Source organism: Phasianus colchicus, chromosome 5 (assembly GCF_987193195.1).
Source record: "Phasianus colchicus chromosome 5, bPhaCol1.hap1.1, whole genome shotgun sequence".
In the NCBI taxonomy this organism is placed as follows: Eukaryota; Metazoa; Chordata; class Aves; order Galliformes; family Phasianidae; genus Phasianus; species Phasianus colchicus.
In genome coordinates this window covers 55,152,434-55,165,470 of record NC_143440.1, presented here as the reverse complement: position 1 = coordinate 55,165,470, position 13,037 = coordinate 55,152,434, and the positions used below count along the sequence as shown (strand labels likewise).

The following is a 13,037-nucleotide window of genomic DNA, read 5'->3' as shown; positions in this document are numbered from 1 at the left end:
CCAGGTGCTCAGACTGTAATGTTTCAACCCACGTATGTGAGACGGTGCTCAGATGTAAATCTTGCAGCTCTCGCTCAGAGATACCTGGCACAAGCCTTCAGTAACTGGCACAGATAATATGAGGGAGAGAAAACTTCTGCTTACAGCTGTGTGACTGGATGCATGAGCTCCTATGCTGCAGAAGGCCCAGCCACCTTCTTGCAGTAGAGCATGCACTCCTTAGGTGAGTGATGCTGTATCAGTGGTCTGCACAGGAGATGCCTTATACCCTGTCCCCGTAGAGTAGGGGAAGCCTCAAGGGTTGCCTCAAGTCCTACACTACTGTACTACTGCATCCGTGTGGGCAGCAGATGGTAATAGGTCTCTGAACTTTCTTACAGGATGCCGGCCCTTTCCTCTGGGATTTTGCAAGGGATGATACAGGACGGTTGGAGAAAGGGGTACCTAGGGAAACTTCTGTGGCTGGGGGTCATGTAGCATTACAGAGCTTGTGGTGGGCAACTGGTGTTCAAAAATATTGGTAGCTTGCTTCTTTCTTGTCTGAGAAGGGCAAACTATGACATTTCATCGGGCTTAGAGCTGAGATTTGTTGAAAGGGCTTAATAAATAGGAACAGCAGTGTTCTTGCACCCCTCCACATCACTCTCTCTGCAATGAAATCACTCACAGAGAGCCTTCATAACATGATTGTCAGTTTGCTATGAATCCAGTTTAAATCTGCAGATTTTAAGCTCAGCTTCACACAATGCATACATTCATACGGAGGCACATAAGTGTTTCTGTTGAGATGTGATGATCCCAGATGTACTGTATTGTATTTGTGTGGTAAGGTAGAGATGATAATCCTCCTTTCTGCCAAAGCTATGCTTGAGAAAAGGAAGAGTCGGAGATGGGACCCAGCTGGGCTGTTGTATATATTCTGGAGTTCTGGCGACTTTGATTTCTGCTCAGCTCCTTTGATTTATACTTGGCTCTGCAGGCTCTTAGTGGTGACTTCAGCAGCTGAAAATAGCAGGAGTGGGTGTATCACTCAGCTGCTCTCACATCCCCAGCATTGCTCCTTGGGTTGGGATGTGGGGGAGGAGATGGGCAAATTTCAGCCTCAAAAGGGAGACCAGACTCCCTGTCTTCTTGGGCCGTGCTTTGGGGTGGGGAGACACAAGGGGAATGTAGATGCACTCGCTAGAGAAGTAACTGCACTGTGCAGAAGAGAGCAAGGCAAATGCGGACTTGATTGTGTTGTCATTTAAGTTTACATAATTCAGTGTGTGTTAACGTTCCCTCCACAGGCTGGAGTGAGCAAGATCAGAGCCAGCTCCTGAGTTTGTGTAGCCCATATCGTGCTGGATTTGGCATCCAGCTCTCATCTGCTTTGTATGTGGGCTGCTGCTAAGCATTTGTGATTTTTGTTTCCAGTTAAGGCGCATCGACTTGTAGGAAATCAGTTTTTTAAACCCCTTGATTATAGTCCTGGTGAGCTCTCAGGGCTGTAACTGGAGATGGTTCAGCTCTTCTAGCCTGAGCCTTTTGCTGAGTCAACTTTTGTAAGCTCCCAATGGGATGTTTTACAGGCAGGGCTGGCTCTGTTTACATCCTTTCCTCCTGCTCATCTCATCTATGAGCTGTAGCTTTGCAATCACAGACATCCCTGGTGTGCCACTGGTGCTGCTGATGTTTCATTTTTATGGAATCTTTGATTTGAATCAGACAACTGAACTTTACCCCTTCTTGGGTGAAGTAATTATCACAATAACAAGCCAATTTTATTTTTTTTTCTTTTGCAGACGGTACTTACATTTTTTGACATGTGCCCTTGCTATCCACAGTGGGTGATCTATGTAGTGTTTGTCCCTTGTTTTGGCATTTTGATATGTGTGAGAGAGGTGAAATAGCTTTAAAAGCTTTTTGCTGGCGCCTGCGGTTTTTAGCAGACCTACTGGCACAGCTGAATCTGATAAATTGAAATGAGGCTGTTTCTCTACAATTTGACATAGGGATGTTGAGGTGTAGGACTAGGTTGTCAGCTGATGCATATCCACTCTGCTTGCCATACGTGGCCAAAACTGACACCAGGGGAGCTAACCTGAATTACCTCAGCTGGAGGCTGGTCCTTTGCAACAAAGACTGGGAATTATGTGGTACTGTAATATACTTCCTACTGAAGGGTAAGGTAACAGATTAACAAGGTTCATAGACGAGACATTAGCCTGTTCTTAGTAGAAGTAATGCAGTTAATGAGTGCCATTACAGCGTAGTCAGATAATTTTACAGAAAAATGTCCAAACTGAAAAGGAGGTATTGAGACCTTCTCACCTGGAGCTAATCCTCCCCACAGCCTGCCCTGAGTACTTACTGCAAGCTGTACAGAAATGCTTTAAGGCCAATGGTGCTATCTTGGCTGGATCTTCATTGCTAGTATAGATTGACAGCCTCTCTCCTGAAACCAGTGGACTTCTGCACCAATATGAAAGTTTTTTAGAGTTGGTAAGAGTCTCCCTTGGTGGTGTTCACAATGTGGTGAACATGAAGACCTCCATCGGAATCTGGCTTGGTGTGCAATATAACTTGCTGTTGATGTCCTCAAAAGACTGGCTCAATGTGGATCTTCCTAACCACTTAACACAAGTCCAAGATGTCATTAAGCATATCTTTTTCTAGGTAATTAATCCCATTTATGCTGATATTTTCTATGTAAATTTCTGTCTCTAGATACTTCTGAGGCCATTGGGTCTTTGCCTGTGGTTGGAGTCTTCGTTGTCCTCCTTCCAGACCTCCTTTTCTCCATCAACAGGAAGCTCTACTTTGAAAAGAGAGGTGGGTTCTCATGCCTGGAATAAGAAGGGAGAAGAAAGCATTACAAAGAGAAGTCTAGAGTTCATCATGGCCTGGGTGAGTATCACAATACTAATCCACCTTTGATGTACAGAATCTTTTTCAGACTTTTTCAGAGTGCGGAGAGAATAGAGATATTTACTTTGTCTCAGGTTGTTTGTGTGGATAACAGCAGGGATTTGGATAGACCATAGCAACTTCCAGAACTTGATCAAATGGATATACAATTGCTGCCAGGCTTCCAATATCTTTGTTGTTTGGAGTACTCTCTTGAGAAATGGAGGGCAACACTAGAAAAAAGTGCACTCACCACTCTCTCTGTTATGGGAGTGTTTTGTTAATTCAATTAAGAACAAAATGTGAATAATTTTGAGTAATGGCACTGCCTTTCTGCTCCTGAAGGATATGCCTGCCCTGGTTTTCTTGCAGTACCTATTACATGCTCTTTCATGCATTTGTTGTTGTCTGGAAACATTATGTCCATGAGTCCTAGGGACAAAATAACTGTGAGAGAGCCCATTAGGGAATTTGACTCTGTTATAAAAATAACATTTTAATTTTTCTTAGCTGTCAGAAGATGCATCCATCCTGTTAATGGTGGTAAATGGGAATTTGGTGATTTCATCGTATATTTGTTGGTGAATTTGCATGTTGTAAGTATAGAGTCATCAAAACAATCAGCCAAGAAGTGACTTCAGAAGCCTTGCAATTAAAAGGTCTGCTTCCTAGTGGTTCACTCATAAAGCTAATTGTAGAATTGCAAAGCTTGGAGCCCTTGGAGCTTTTTTGGTGCACATTTTGCCTTGCATTGTGAGTTTCACTTGACTATTGCAAGGGGTAAGATCTTGTCATACCTGAAGAGTCTATGTTTTTTGAACAAGCAAATGTGAAATCAGTGGTACTCACTGATTTCTTGCTAAATCTGTTAGTGAGCGAAGGTCACGCTGATGATACCAACAAATTTAAAAAGCAAATGGTGTTTGAAGTTCTGACTTTAATGTTTCTATGCAAAGATCATGGTGAGTATTTTTGTTGTTTCGTTTTTTTAAACTATGTTTTCTTCATCAAGATTATATTTAAGTCTTTTATCCCTTCTCTTCCCCTCCCATCAAGTAGTGTAAAAATGTGGCTTTTATTTCAGTTTTTGAGATGGCACATCTTGCAGGAATATGTAGGCGTTGACATTCTATAGAGCTGTCATAGGCTATCATGTAAACATGTATTTGCAGTGCCTTTTAAAATGTGAATTATTACTAAACAGGGTGGCTTTTTTTTTTTTTTGGTGTTTTGTTCCTTACAAATTTTGAAAGACAAAAAATTGCTTCCCAGCTGACATGCTCAATGGCAGTTTTCATTTCAGACTAAATCTTGTGTGTCTGAGTAATAAACCTTTGAAAACATGGGTTTATAATGGAAACACTAATTCAACTTAAACTACAGCTGTGCCGCACAAGCAAAATACCACACACATTAATGAGGTGCTAAATCTGATACGGCAGAGGAATGTGTTGTAATCATTAATTACAATGGAAACTTAAAGTTGGAGCCTGCTTTTTCCGTTCAAACAAAATCAGCTTGGTGAGTTGTAGCTAAGAGTTATCTAAAAATATCGGGTATCTATTTTTAGTTAAAATTTCACAATGCTGTTTGGATAGTTGTAAGGCCAATACAGAATATACATGTAGGAAATGCTGATACTTTTTAAAAGACAGCAGTATGAGAGGACAGATTAAAAAGAACAGTGCTAACATAGCATGTCATATGGCGAGTGCAGAAAGTTGGAGCCTGAGCTTGGGCTGGGAAGCCATGAAAGCCAATTTCTGGCACAGTAGTTCCTGGTGAGGGAGCTCTCCCAACAGGAGTGCTGACAAGCAAGAGTTGGTTTCAAATTCAGTCTGACTTTGCTGGATAGAAAGGAGCAGGATGGGATGTTTTATCATGTATCTTACTGGTTAGTAATTTAAAAATGTAAGTGAATATAAAAAATAACTTTTTCTGTTCTCCAGTTCTTTTTCTGGCGAACTGTGTTTATTACAAGGAGATCCTAATTCTACAGGTGTTGCTGTTCTCTAACTGGGGAAATCACTGCTCCACATTTGGAATTAGCAGTGGTTAGAACATATTGCTCTGCTATGACTGTTGGTTTTATAACTGTCTATACAAATGCATTTTGCATGTGACATGACCATAAATTCTACAATAGGATAAACCCAACTTTACAGTGGTGGCCTGCACAGATTTTTCTGGGTTTGATGCATGTTTTTCTCCTGTCCTTGGATCAAACTGAGTTTTAACTTACCTGCCAATAAAAAAGACAGTTGGTATTGAAACATAAGTAGTTCTGCCTGCTTTGCACTCTGCAGGTGCATGTACTGACATTCAGAAGATGTACTGTAAACTGCCAAAGTCTTTGTTTTGTTTTGTCTTTTCTGTAAAGAGCCTGACCTTAGATCAGGTTAAGTGACAATGAAATAGACGTTTCCATCATCATGGCTCTGTGATGCATCTGTCTGATTTGTTCCTAATTTAATTATAATCGCACAGTTTGTGTCCTTATGAGAGGAACAAGATAAGGGAAAGATGTTGGTGAAAATGATGCCATAATTGTAAACCTTTTAGGAGACTCCAAGACAAAGGCTCTTAATTGCTGGGACACAATGGATAATGTTTCTGATGCTTGAGGCCTTTGTGGATCCTGCTCTTGATTGCCTCATTGACCTTAGTAATCTCTTGCACAAGGATGTGCTGCCACTGATGTTACTCCTTAGCAGCAGGAAACCCTTTGCTGCTGGGGTTGGAACTTGTCTGGACATTGTCAGTTTGGATTTTGGACAGACTTGGCACGTAAGGGTGAGCTTAGAGCAGGCTGCAGAGCTGGATGAAGAATCTGGTTAATGCTTCAGTGAGAGAAGTCTAGCATAGTTAACTTCACACATATTGGGCTTGCTTGGCTGTACCCAAGCATGTGTATGATGGCATTGCTGAGCTGACTGCTGTAATACAGATCCAGGATGTCGGCCACGTGCAGAGTCAGCTGGAGTTGTTCCTCCCAGCATCAGTGTTCTTAAAGGTGATGAGGGAATGTACGTGGGGGATGAAATCTCCCCTTGGAATGGCTACCTGCACAAGGAAGAAGGCCCTTTCCTCAAACAGAGGCCTGACATATCACTGGTCTCTCGTGTGAGACCTCTTTTGCTGTTCTGATGGTTTGGTACCTGTCTTGAAGTGTGAATTGCATGACTAAGAGGTGGAGGTATTGTTCTTACAGATGGTATTTACTGTGTTGCTGAGCCCTTTGCTTCAGAAGTTCACAAATGAAATGAACTTCACAGAAACATTTGGCATTGCTGGACAAACCCTTGTGTAAAGAGCTGTGTCAGACTGTGTGCTTCAGTGCTATGACTCAAAAAAGAAAAATGCCTGTTTTGTTCTGTACTGTACTCTTTTATATAGTGGTGTGACCTGAGACCAGGAAAGAAATTGTGGTTTTCTTACAGTGCTTTATACAAAACTATTCCAGTTACACCTTGCCTTGACCACTTACCACAATGTTAATCCTGTTCTCCTGGTATGTGAAGTCACCTTAATCATCAGGAGATTTGAAGAAACTTTTTTTTCTTTTTTTTTCCCCCCCATTTTCCTTTCTGGTTCATCAGCCTTGAGAGCTTTTCCAATTCATGTTCTCAAGCTGCTCTACACAGCCCCTGCTCTAGCCTCTGGTGTTGTTGGCATACTTAAAATAAATAAATGAAGATGCAGTTATGATGTAAACCACTCATCTGCAGTAGCTGAGGCTTCGGAGAATCAAGACCTATAAAAGTCAAAAGCAGGAAGGCTGGCAGTACTGCCTGTTGACCTTACTTTGCCAGCAGAGCCTGAGCCCAGCCAGGAGCTTGAAACCAGTCACGAGTAATGTGTGAGACAGTTATATGTTTGCTGAGGCATGGCTTGATGTTTAAAAACAAGCAGTGTGGGTGCTGTGTGATGGTACCAGTCTGGTATGCACATAAACTGGCTTCCTCCATGGTGTGTTAAGTTGTGAAAGACAGCATACCACAGAATGAATAAAATTGTGGTTGAGGTTTGTAACCCTGACGGTAAGGGACCAGTTGCTTTGGGGCTGCATTGTCCTTGGCGAGTTGCAAACTAAAAGTGGTTCAGGGCTCAGTAGCTATGGGTGTGTACGAAGGTAGATAACAAGGAGTTGGTTTCTCATCCACTGCATTTGCCAGCTGTGGTCCTCCATCAGCACTGCCTGTGCTTCTTGATGTGATGGTGGCCAATACCATCAGTACAGAAATTTCCATAAGCTGTGTTGCAATGGAGCATGTGTGTGGGGGAAGAAGGTGTAACAGTAACTGGGTGACTTCTCAAAATTTCTCTAAAATAACTTAATTGTGTTAGGCAGCTAGACTTGCTCTTTGCTCTCCCACTGCTAATTTCCAAGCAAGTAATTGTCCTGATTGACCCCAGCTTGTTCAGTTCCTGCAGGTTGGGTAGCATGACTGCAGGCGGGATGGAACTCAGTCTATTGGGACTGCTTTAAAAGAGCAGCTTGACAGCACAAGTGGGTGGGTTCCAGTGTAGTGTAAGCTGGTGTTTCTCCAGCTTTTTGAACTTGTTATTTCCTTTTGGCTTTTCTGTCTTCATGCAAGCCAGTGAATGACAACAGCTCAATTACAGAATGTTCTGTAATTTCTGCTTGCAGGTTTCTACTTTCATTCCCCTAATCCAGTAATTACAGATGTTTCTCACTTCTTTACATTGAAAGAACACAGTTGCCACTACTAATATGACTTTTCTAATACTCCAGTGTTGCTCCAGATCTGCAGTTTCCTTTATGCCCTTCTTATAGCACTCAGTTTGAGAAATAAAGATAATGGAATATTGTTGCTTTCTTGTACTGCTGTTTAGCACAGAACTGTTTGGTTTTTGTACCTATGGTGACAAATGGCTGTTGACATGGAAAGCATTTTGCATGTATATTTTGACGAGGAGGACATGACTGGCTTCAGTGGAGTCTCTGAGGTTACACCTTTGAATTTGGCTCTTTGGTATATCCAGGGCAAACGTTACAGAGTAGGAAAATATTTTCATTTGTACCTCCTGAAAATTCACACAGTACTAATGTACAAAGTAATAATGTTTTGATGGCAATAGTATCTGTACATGCAGTCACAAAGATCCTATTTTGGAAAATATTGGATTTAATGAACCAGACAGACCTTTGACTTCAGGAGGTCTCACAGTCTGAGCTCACAGTCTGAGCAAAGACATTTGTGGAAGGCTGGATTCAGCAACGTGTCCAAACTGTGGAAGAAGTTGTTGGTGCAGTTTACTTAGCAGTAGCAAAGAAGGTGCATCCTTGTAAAACAGTCATGTGGCAAAGCCCTTGGGAACTAAGAATTGCACCGCTGCTGTTGATCCAGAAGCTGGTGCATTAGTTTCACCAAAAGAAGGTCACACATACCACTGTTTTTTGTTGTTGTTGTTGTTGTTTGGTTTTTAATGGTTATTACATTTTAATAAAACATATGCATGGATGAAATAATGGTTTGTACTGATTTACGTTAACTATGTTTTCTGTGTGGCTGAAGGCAATTCCTGTTCACCCCATGTGGGCCAGGCATCTAAAAGGCTGGATTCCCGTGGCATATGTAGAAATGTTGGAGGCCACTAGGATATGGGTGTAGCTGTCAGTTTCTCCTGGCTGCTCAGAAAGGGGTCTTTATGGTCTTGCTGTACCGCAACCACTGCCTTAGGTAAGCAGTTTCTTTTGAAATCCCTCAGATGTAAGCTGCTGTAGTGGCTGCTTCCTGAAGAAATGGGTCTCTGCGGCCACCTCGTGCTGCTGGTAACAACAGCCCCTGCTTACTCAAAGGTCAGGAACGTTTGCGAGTCTTGCTGTATGCCGAGAATGAGCTCAATCCAGAGGGTTTTGCTGGTGGCGGTGGTCAGCTTGAGCTTGCAGTGTCGGCTGGAGGGCAGCAACTCGAGGTTCATTGTGGCCGACTGAGGCATAGCCACCCAGGCTTCCATCACCAGTTCCTGGAACCAGGTTGCGGTTTTCTCCATTTCCAGGTAGGAGTCGACGCAGAGGGTTTGTAGGAGGCTGGGCATCTGCTCTCTCCTCAGCTGGTCCTCAGGGTGGTGGAGGAAGCAGGTCATGTGCGGCATGTGCCGCTCCCTTGCGCACATGCACTGGAGCTCCACGCGGAGGCAGGCGTTCCTCACCCCTATCCTCGCACTGGGGCCCACCTCCAAGTGGAAGACGTGTCCCGGGGGTGCCTTCAGGGGCACGAGCATGCGGTAGACGGTGTAGCAGCCTTCGGGACCCCTGCCTTCAAAGCCGACGCCCACCCCGATGGCTGGCTGCAGGCGTGGCATGAAGTAGCTCTGGGGAACTGTCTGACAGGCGCTCAGAAGTTCATCAATCAGCTCCTCGACCACCTTGCACTTGTCTGCCCGGGTCTTCAGCGGCCAAATGGAGAACTCGGAGTAAAACCTGCTCATGTAGGTGACGTCACCAGGCTCTCCATGGCACACCGGCGCCCTCATCTCCCAGTTGCATTCGTTCCGTAGCTCAGCCAGTAGTCGAGCTTGCCTTTTCCTGTACCAGATGTGGCAGAAGAGAAGGACAAGCAGCAGTACAGCCAAGGCCCAAATTTTCCAGGACTGCAGTGCGGAGAAGTGCAAGCGTTGCGCCTGCATCCTGCTCTCCTCAGCAAACTTCTTGTCCATCTCCAGCAGCAGCTTTGCCATCTTCTCTTGCATGTACACCTCATACTGGTGCATGCGTTCGAGCGTGTCTGCATCCAAATCATCACCAACAGAAGGTACTCTCTGCGCCAACAAGGCGAAGACAAACGCCAAAGCCATGATCTGGAAGAGGTGAGAGAGGGGAGGTCAGCGGGGCTGGGTGGGAGCTCGCGCACGGCTGGGGGAGTGGGGCCAGGAGCCACAGCCCCTGGGGTCGTCAGGTAGGAGTAGGGGCGAGGGAGCTGGGAGGCAGCAGGGGCCGAGCCCAGCGCTGGTGGTGACTGCCCGGAGAGCCTCTCACAGGCTCCCTGAGCGCTCGCTGCCATCACTGCGGGCTCCCAAACCCCTCGCGGGCCGGTGTTTGCGCCCGGCCCAGCACAGCCCTCCCCCTGCTGCTGCACTCACCGCTGGCCCAGGCCAAAGTGGAGCGGTGCTGCCTGCTGACAGCCTCAACAGCAGCCCCGCATTGTGACGCACTGTGATGTCACAGACGCCCCAGCCCCACCCTTTGGCCCCGCCCATTGTGGCCCCTCTCAGCTGCCCTGGGCTGCCATGGCCCTGGCATCGGCCCTGTTCTGAGGCACGTGGCCGGACCCGGCCTGTGGGTGCTGTGCTCGTCCTGTGTCATCCCAACTTAAGCTCCAAATATGTAATCCCTGGAAACTCAATTTGGAACTGGATGAACTGTTGAAATACTGATTCCCGAAGATGATACCTGGAAAAACGAGACAGCGAATGAGAGACATACCTGCAAATGACCCAAAATTAATCTCTGAAATTACGCCGGACAAATAACGAGGAGCTGAAGTAAAATTTGAGTAGGAAAGGCTAACAGTGGCTAATGTGCTATTTTTTTTAAACACGTTTTTTTTTTTTTTTAAACAAGTTAAGTTAGCAATGACAAAAAGCTCGCAAAACACTTCTTAGTACTGGAATGCCACGCAGGGAGCAGGCCTCAGGTCCGGGACAGCTGATATCAAGCTGCTTCTGGCTCACAGCTCCCTCAACCTCTGCTGGTCTGAAGTGCGCTCTGCTAAAGGGTCCCTGGACGGAGCCAGGCTGGAAGCAGCAGGTCTGACAGTGAAGATTAGGAAGCCCAAGTGTGTAGCAGCCTCTTCAGCTGCATAGGGTCTGGCCTCTGTAGATGATTTATTCCTGTGTTTGACCACTGTATTGGATCTGCTGAATCAGCGCCTGTAGCTCTGGTTGACCGCCTGAGACGAGCAATGAGTCAGCCCTGGGCACTCAGGCGTAAGGATCTCTTTTGGCGATTGCTCCTCTTGGAGTCTTCTCAGCGAGCCCAGGACAAGTGTAAGCTTCCCATCCATTCTTTAGCGGATAACCTGTTTAGGCTAACTTTCTTGTGTATTTCTGAATTATAACATCCGTATATTCATTGATCGTGCACTCGGCGAGCCAGCAGGCAAAATTTACTAAAATGTACATTTTAGTATCCTTTCTATGGAATTCTTATAAATGGGTTGGAGGGAGAACGTTAACCCACTAGATAAAATGATTCCAGGACCGATCCCAATATTTGTGGGATCTCCCTATTATGAACTAGTGGTTATCATTGAAAAATGGGGTCCCCTACATGTTATGGGAAATATCTCCCTGTATCGCATGGCAGACTACTTTTTGGGAGTTAGCAAAGATGGACTAGTCACGAAAGAACGACCATTAGCGGCCTCCGTAGTGGCATGGCCAGGAGCGGGGCCAGGAGCCACAGCCCCTGGGGTCCGGTAGGAGTGGGGGTGAGGGAGCTCCTCAATCGGGAACCATAAGGATCTCACAAAAACAAATGCTTAATGATTTAATTTGGGCTGGGGTCCCATTTGCTAAGATTGACCGCCAGCCCAATCGTGTCCTCCTCCAGCTTTGGAAACAACTAAAGGACAATCAGAAATTTCAGAACTACAGTAAGAAAGCTAGGGTAAGACTTATAAATAGGCTGCATACTACAACATGGAATTTAGTGACTCTGTAGTCCCAATAGGAAAAAAAAAGGGTCCTCAGGTGTCTCGGGCCACGATGTTTGTGCCACAGGAGCCAAAAGAATTGGCCATGGCACAATTCATGGCTGTGACGAGGGATGTTAGTCCTCCTAAGGCCTCCTGACGGGACTGGAGGCGCTATGTAGAATTAATGGTTTATTGGTCACGAAAAAATATTCAGAGAGTTATGGCATTAGTGGACACTGGAGCACAAACATCAATTATGTATGGAGATCTGACCAACTTTGATGGAGACAGAGTGATGATTGGTGGTTGTGGGGGACAGACTACTCCTGTCACCCAAACATGGTTGAAACTGGGGGTTGGGCGTCTCCCACCCTAGGTGTATAAGGTGTCTTATATTGCCCCAGCCCACAAATACATCTTGGGCATAGATATTCTATGGGGTCTGTCTCTCCGAACAACTGTGGGAGAGTTCAGACTTTGACAGAGATGTATCAGTATCCGGGCGGTGCAGGCAATATTAAGAGGCCATGCGAGATATGGGCCTATTTGCTTGTTGAATCCACGCCGGATTACTAATGTAAGGCAGTGTAGACTCCCGGGTGGGCAAGATGAAATATCGAGAATGGTGCAGGGATTGGAAAAAGTGGGTATTATAAGACCAGCCCATATAATTCTCCCATATGGCCAGTGCAAAAGTCAGATGGCGCGTGGAGAATGACAGTAGATCACAGGGAATTAAATAAGGTCACGCCGCCTATTCATGTGGCCGTACCCAATATTGCCTCCCTAATGGACACATTGAGTAGGGAGGTAAAAACCTGTCATTGTGTCCTTGATTGAGCAAATGCGTTCTTTAGTGTCCCAATTGCTGAAGAATCGCAAGATCAGTTTGCATTTACATGGGGAGGCAGGCAGTGGACCTTTCAGGTCCTGCCACAGGGGTACCTGCATTCACCAACGTATTGTCACAATCCAGTGGTGCGTGACCTGACTGATTTGAAAAGACCTGATGATGTTAACTTATATCGTTATATTGATGATGTCCTGTTGTCATCCGACTCACTGGAGGTGGTAGGGCAGGCGGCAGATTCATTAACCGCCTATTTGCAACAGAGAGGATGGGCTGCAAATCCCCAGAAGGTGCAAGGTCCAGGCCTGTCCGTAAAATTCCTGGGGATGGTTTGGTCGGGAAAGACCAAAGTACTACTCAGTTCTGTCATAGATAAGGTTCAGGCTTTCCCAGTCCCTACAACATCAAAGCAGCTGCAAGAGTTTCTAGGTATACTGGCGTTCCTTGATACCTCACCTAGTGCAGCTGCTAAGGCCACTGTACAGACTCACAAAAAAGGGGCAGCTGTGGGACTGGGGGAAAACAGAACAGAACACTTTCCAACAAGCAAAACTTGCAGTTAAACAAGCCCAGGCATTGGGTATATTTGATCCTACCCTCCCAGCCGAGTTGTATGTTCACGTTACTCAAGATGG

General features: G+C 45.4%; 2 protein-coding genes across 9 annotated transcripts in view; one reads left to right on the top strand and one right to left on the bottom strand.

Annotated features, from left to right (window-relative positions):
* The window catches only part of SYT16 (synaptotagmin 16), a 135,464-nt gene that overhangs the window by 44,897 nt on the left and 77,530 nt on the right, over positions 1 to 13,037 (top strand). For all 8 annotated transcript variants that reach the window (XM_090141815.1, XM_090141809.1, XM_090141813.1 and 5 more), the window contains one exon: positions 2,710 to 2,889. The gene's annotated coding sequence lies outside the window, so the exon portion shown is untranslated. The remainder of the gene's footprint in view (positions 1 to 2,709; positions 2,890 to 13,037) is intronic.
* LOC149917942 (inositol 1,4,5-trisphosphate receptor-interacting protein-like 1) lies at positions 7,092 to 9,390 on the bottom strand. The gene has a single exon (XM_090142058.1). It carries the CDS (start codon positions 9,388 to 9,390, stop codon positions 8,704 to 8,706), a length of 687 nt encoding a protein of 228 aa, XP_089998184.1. The 3' UTR covers positions 7,092 to 8,703.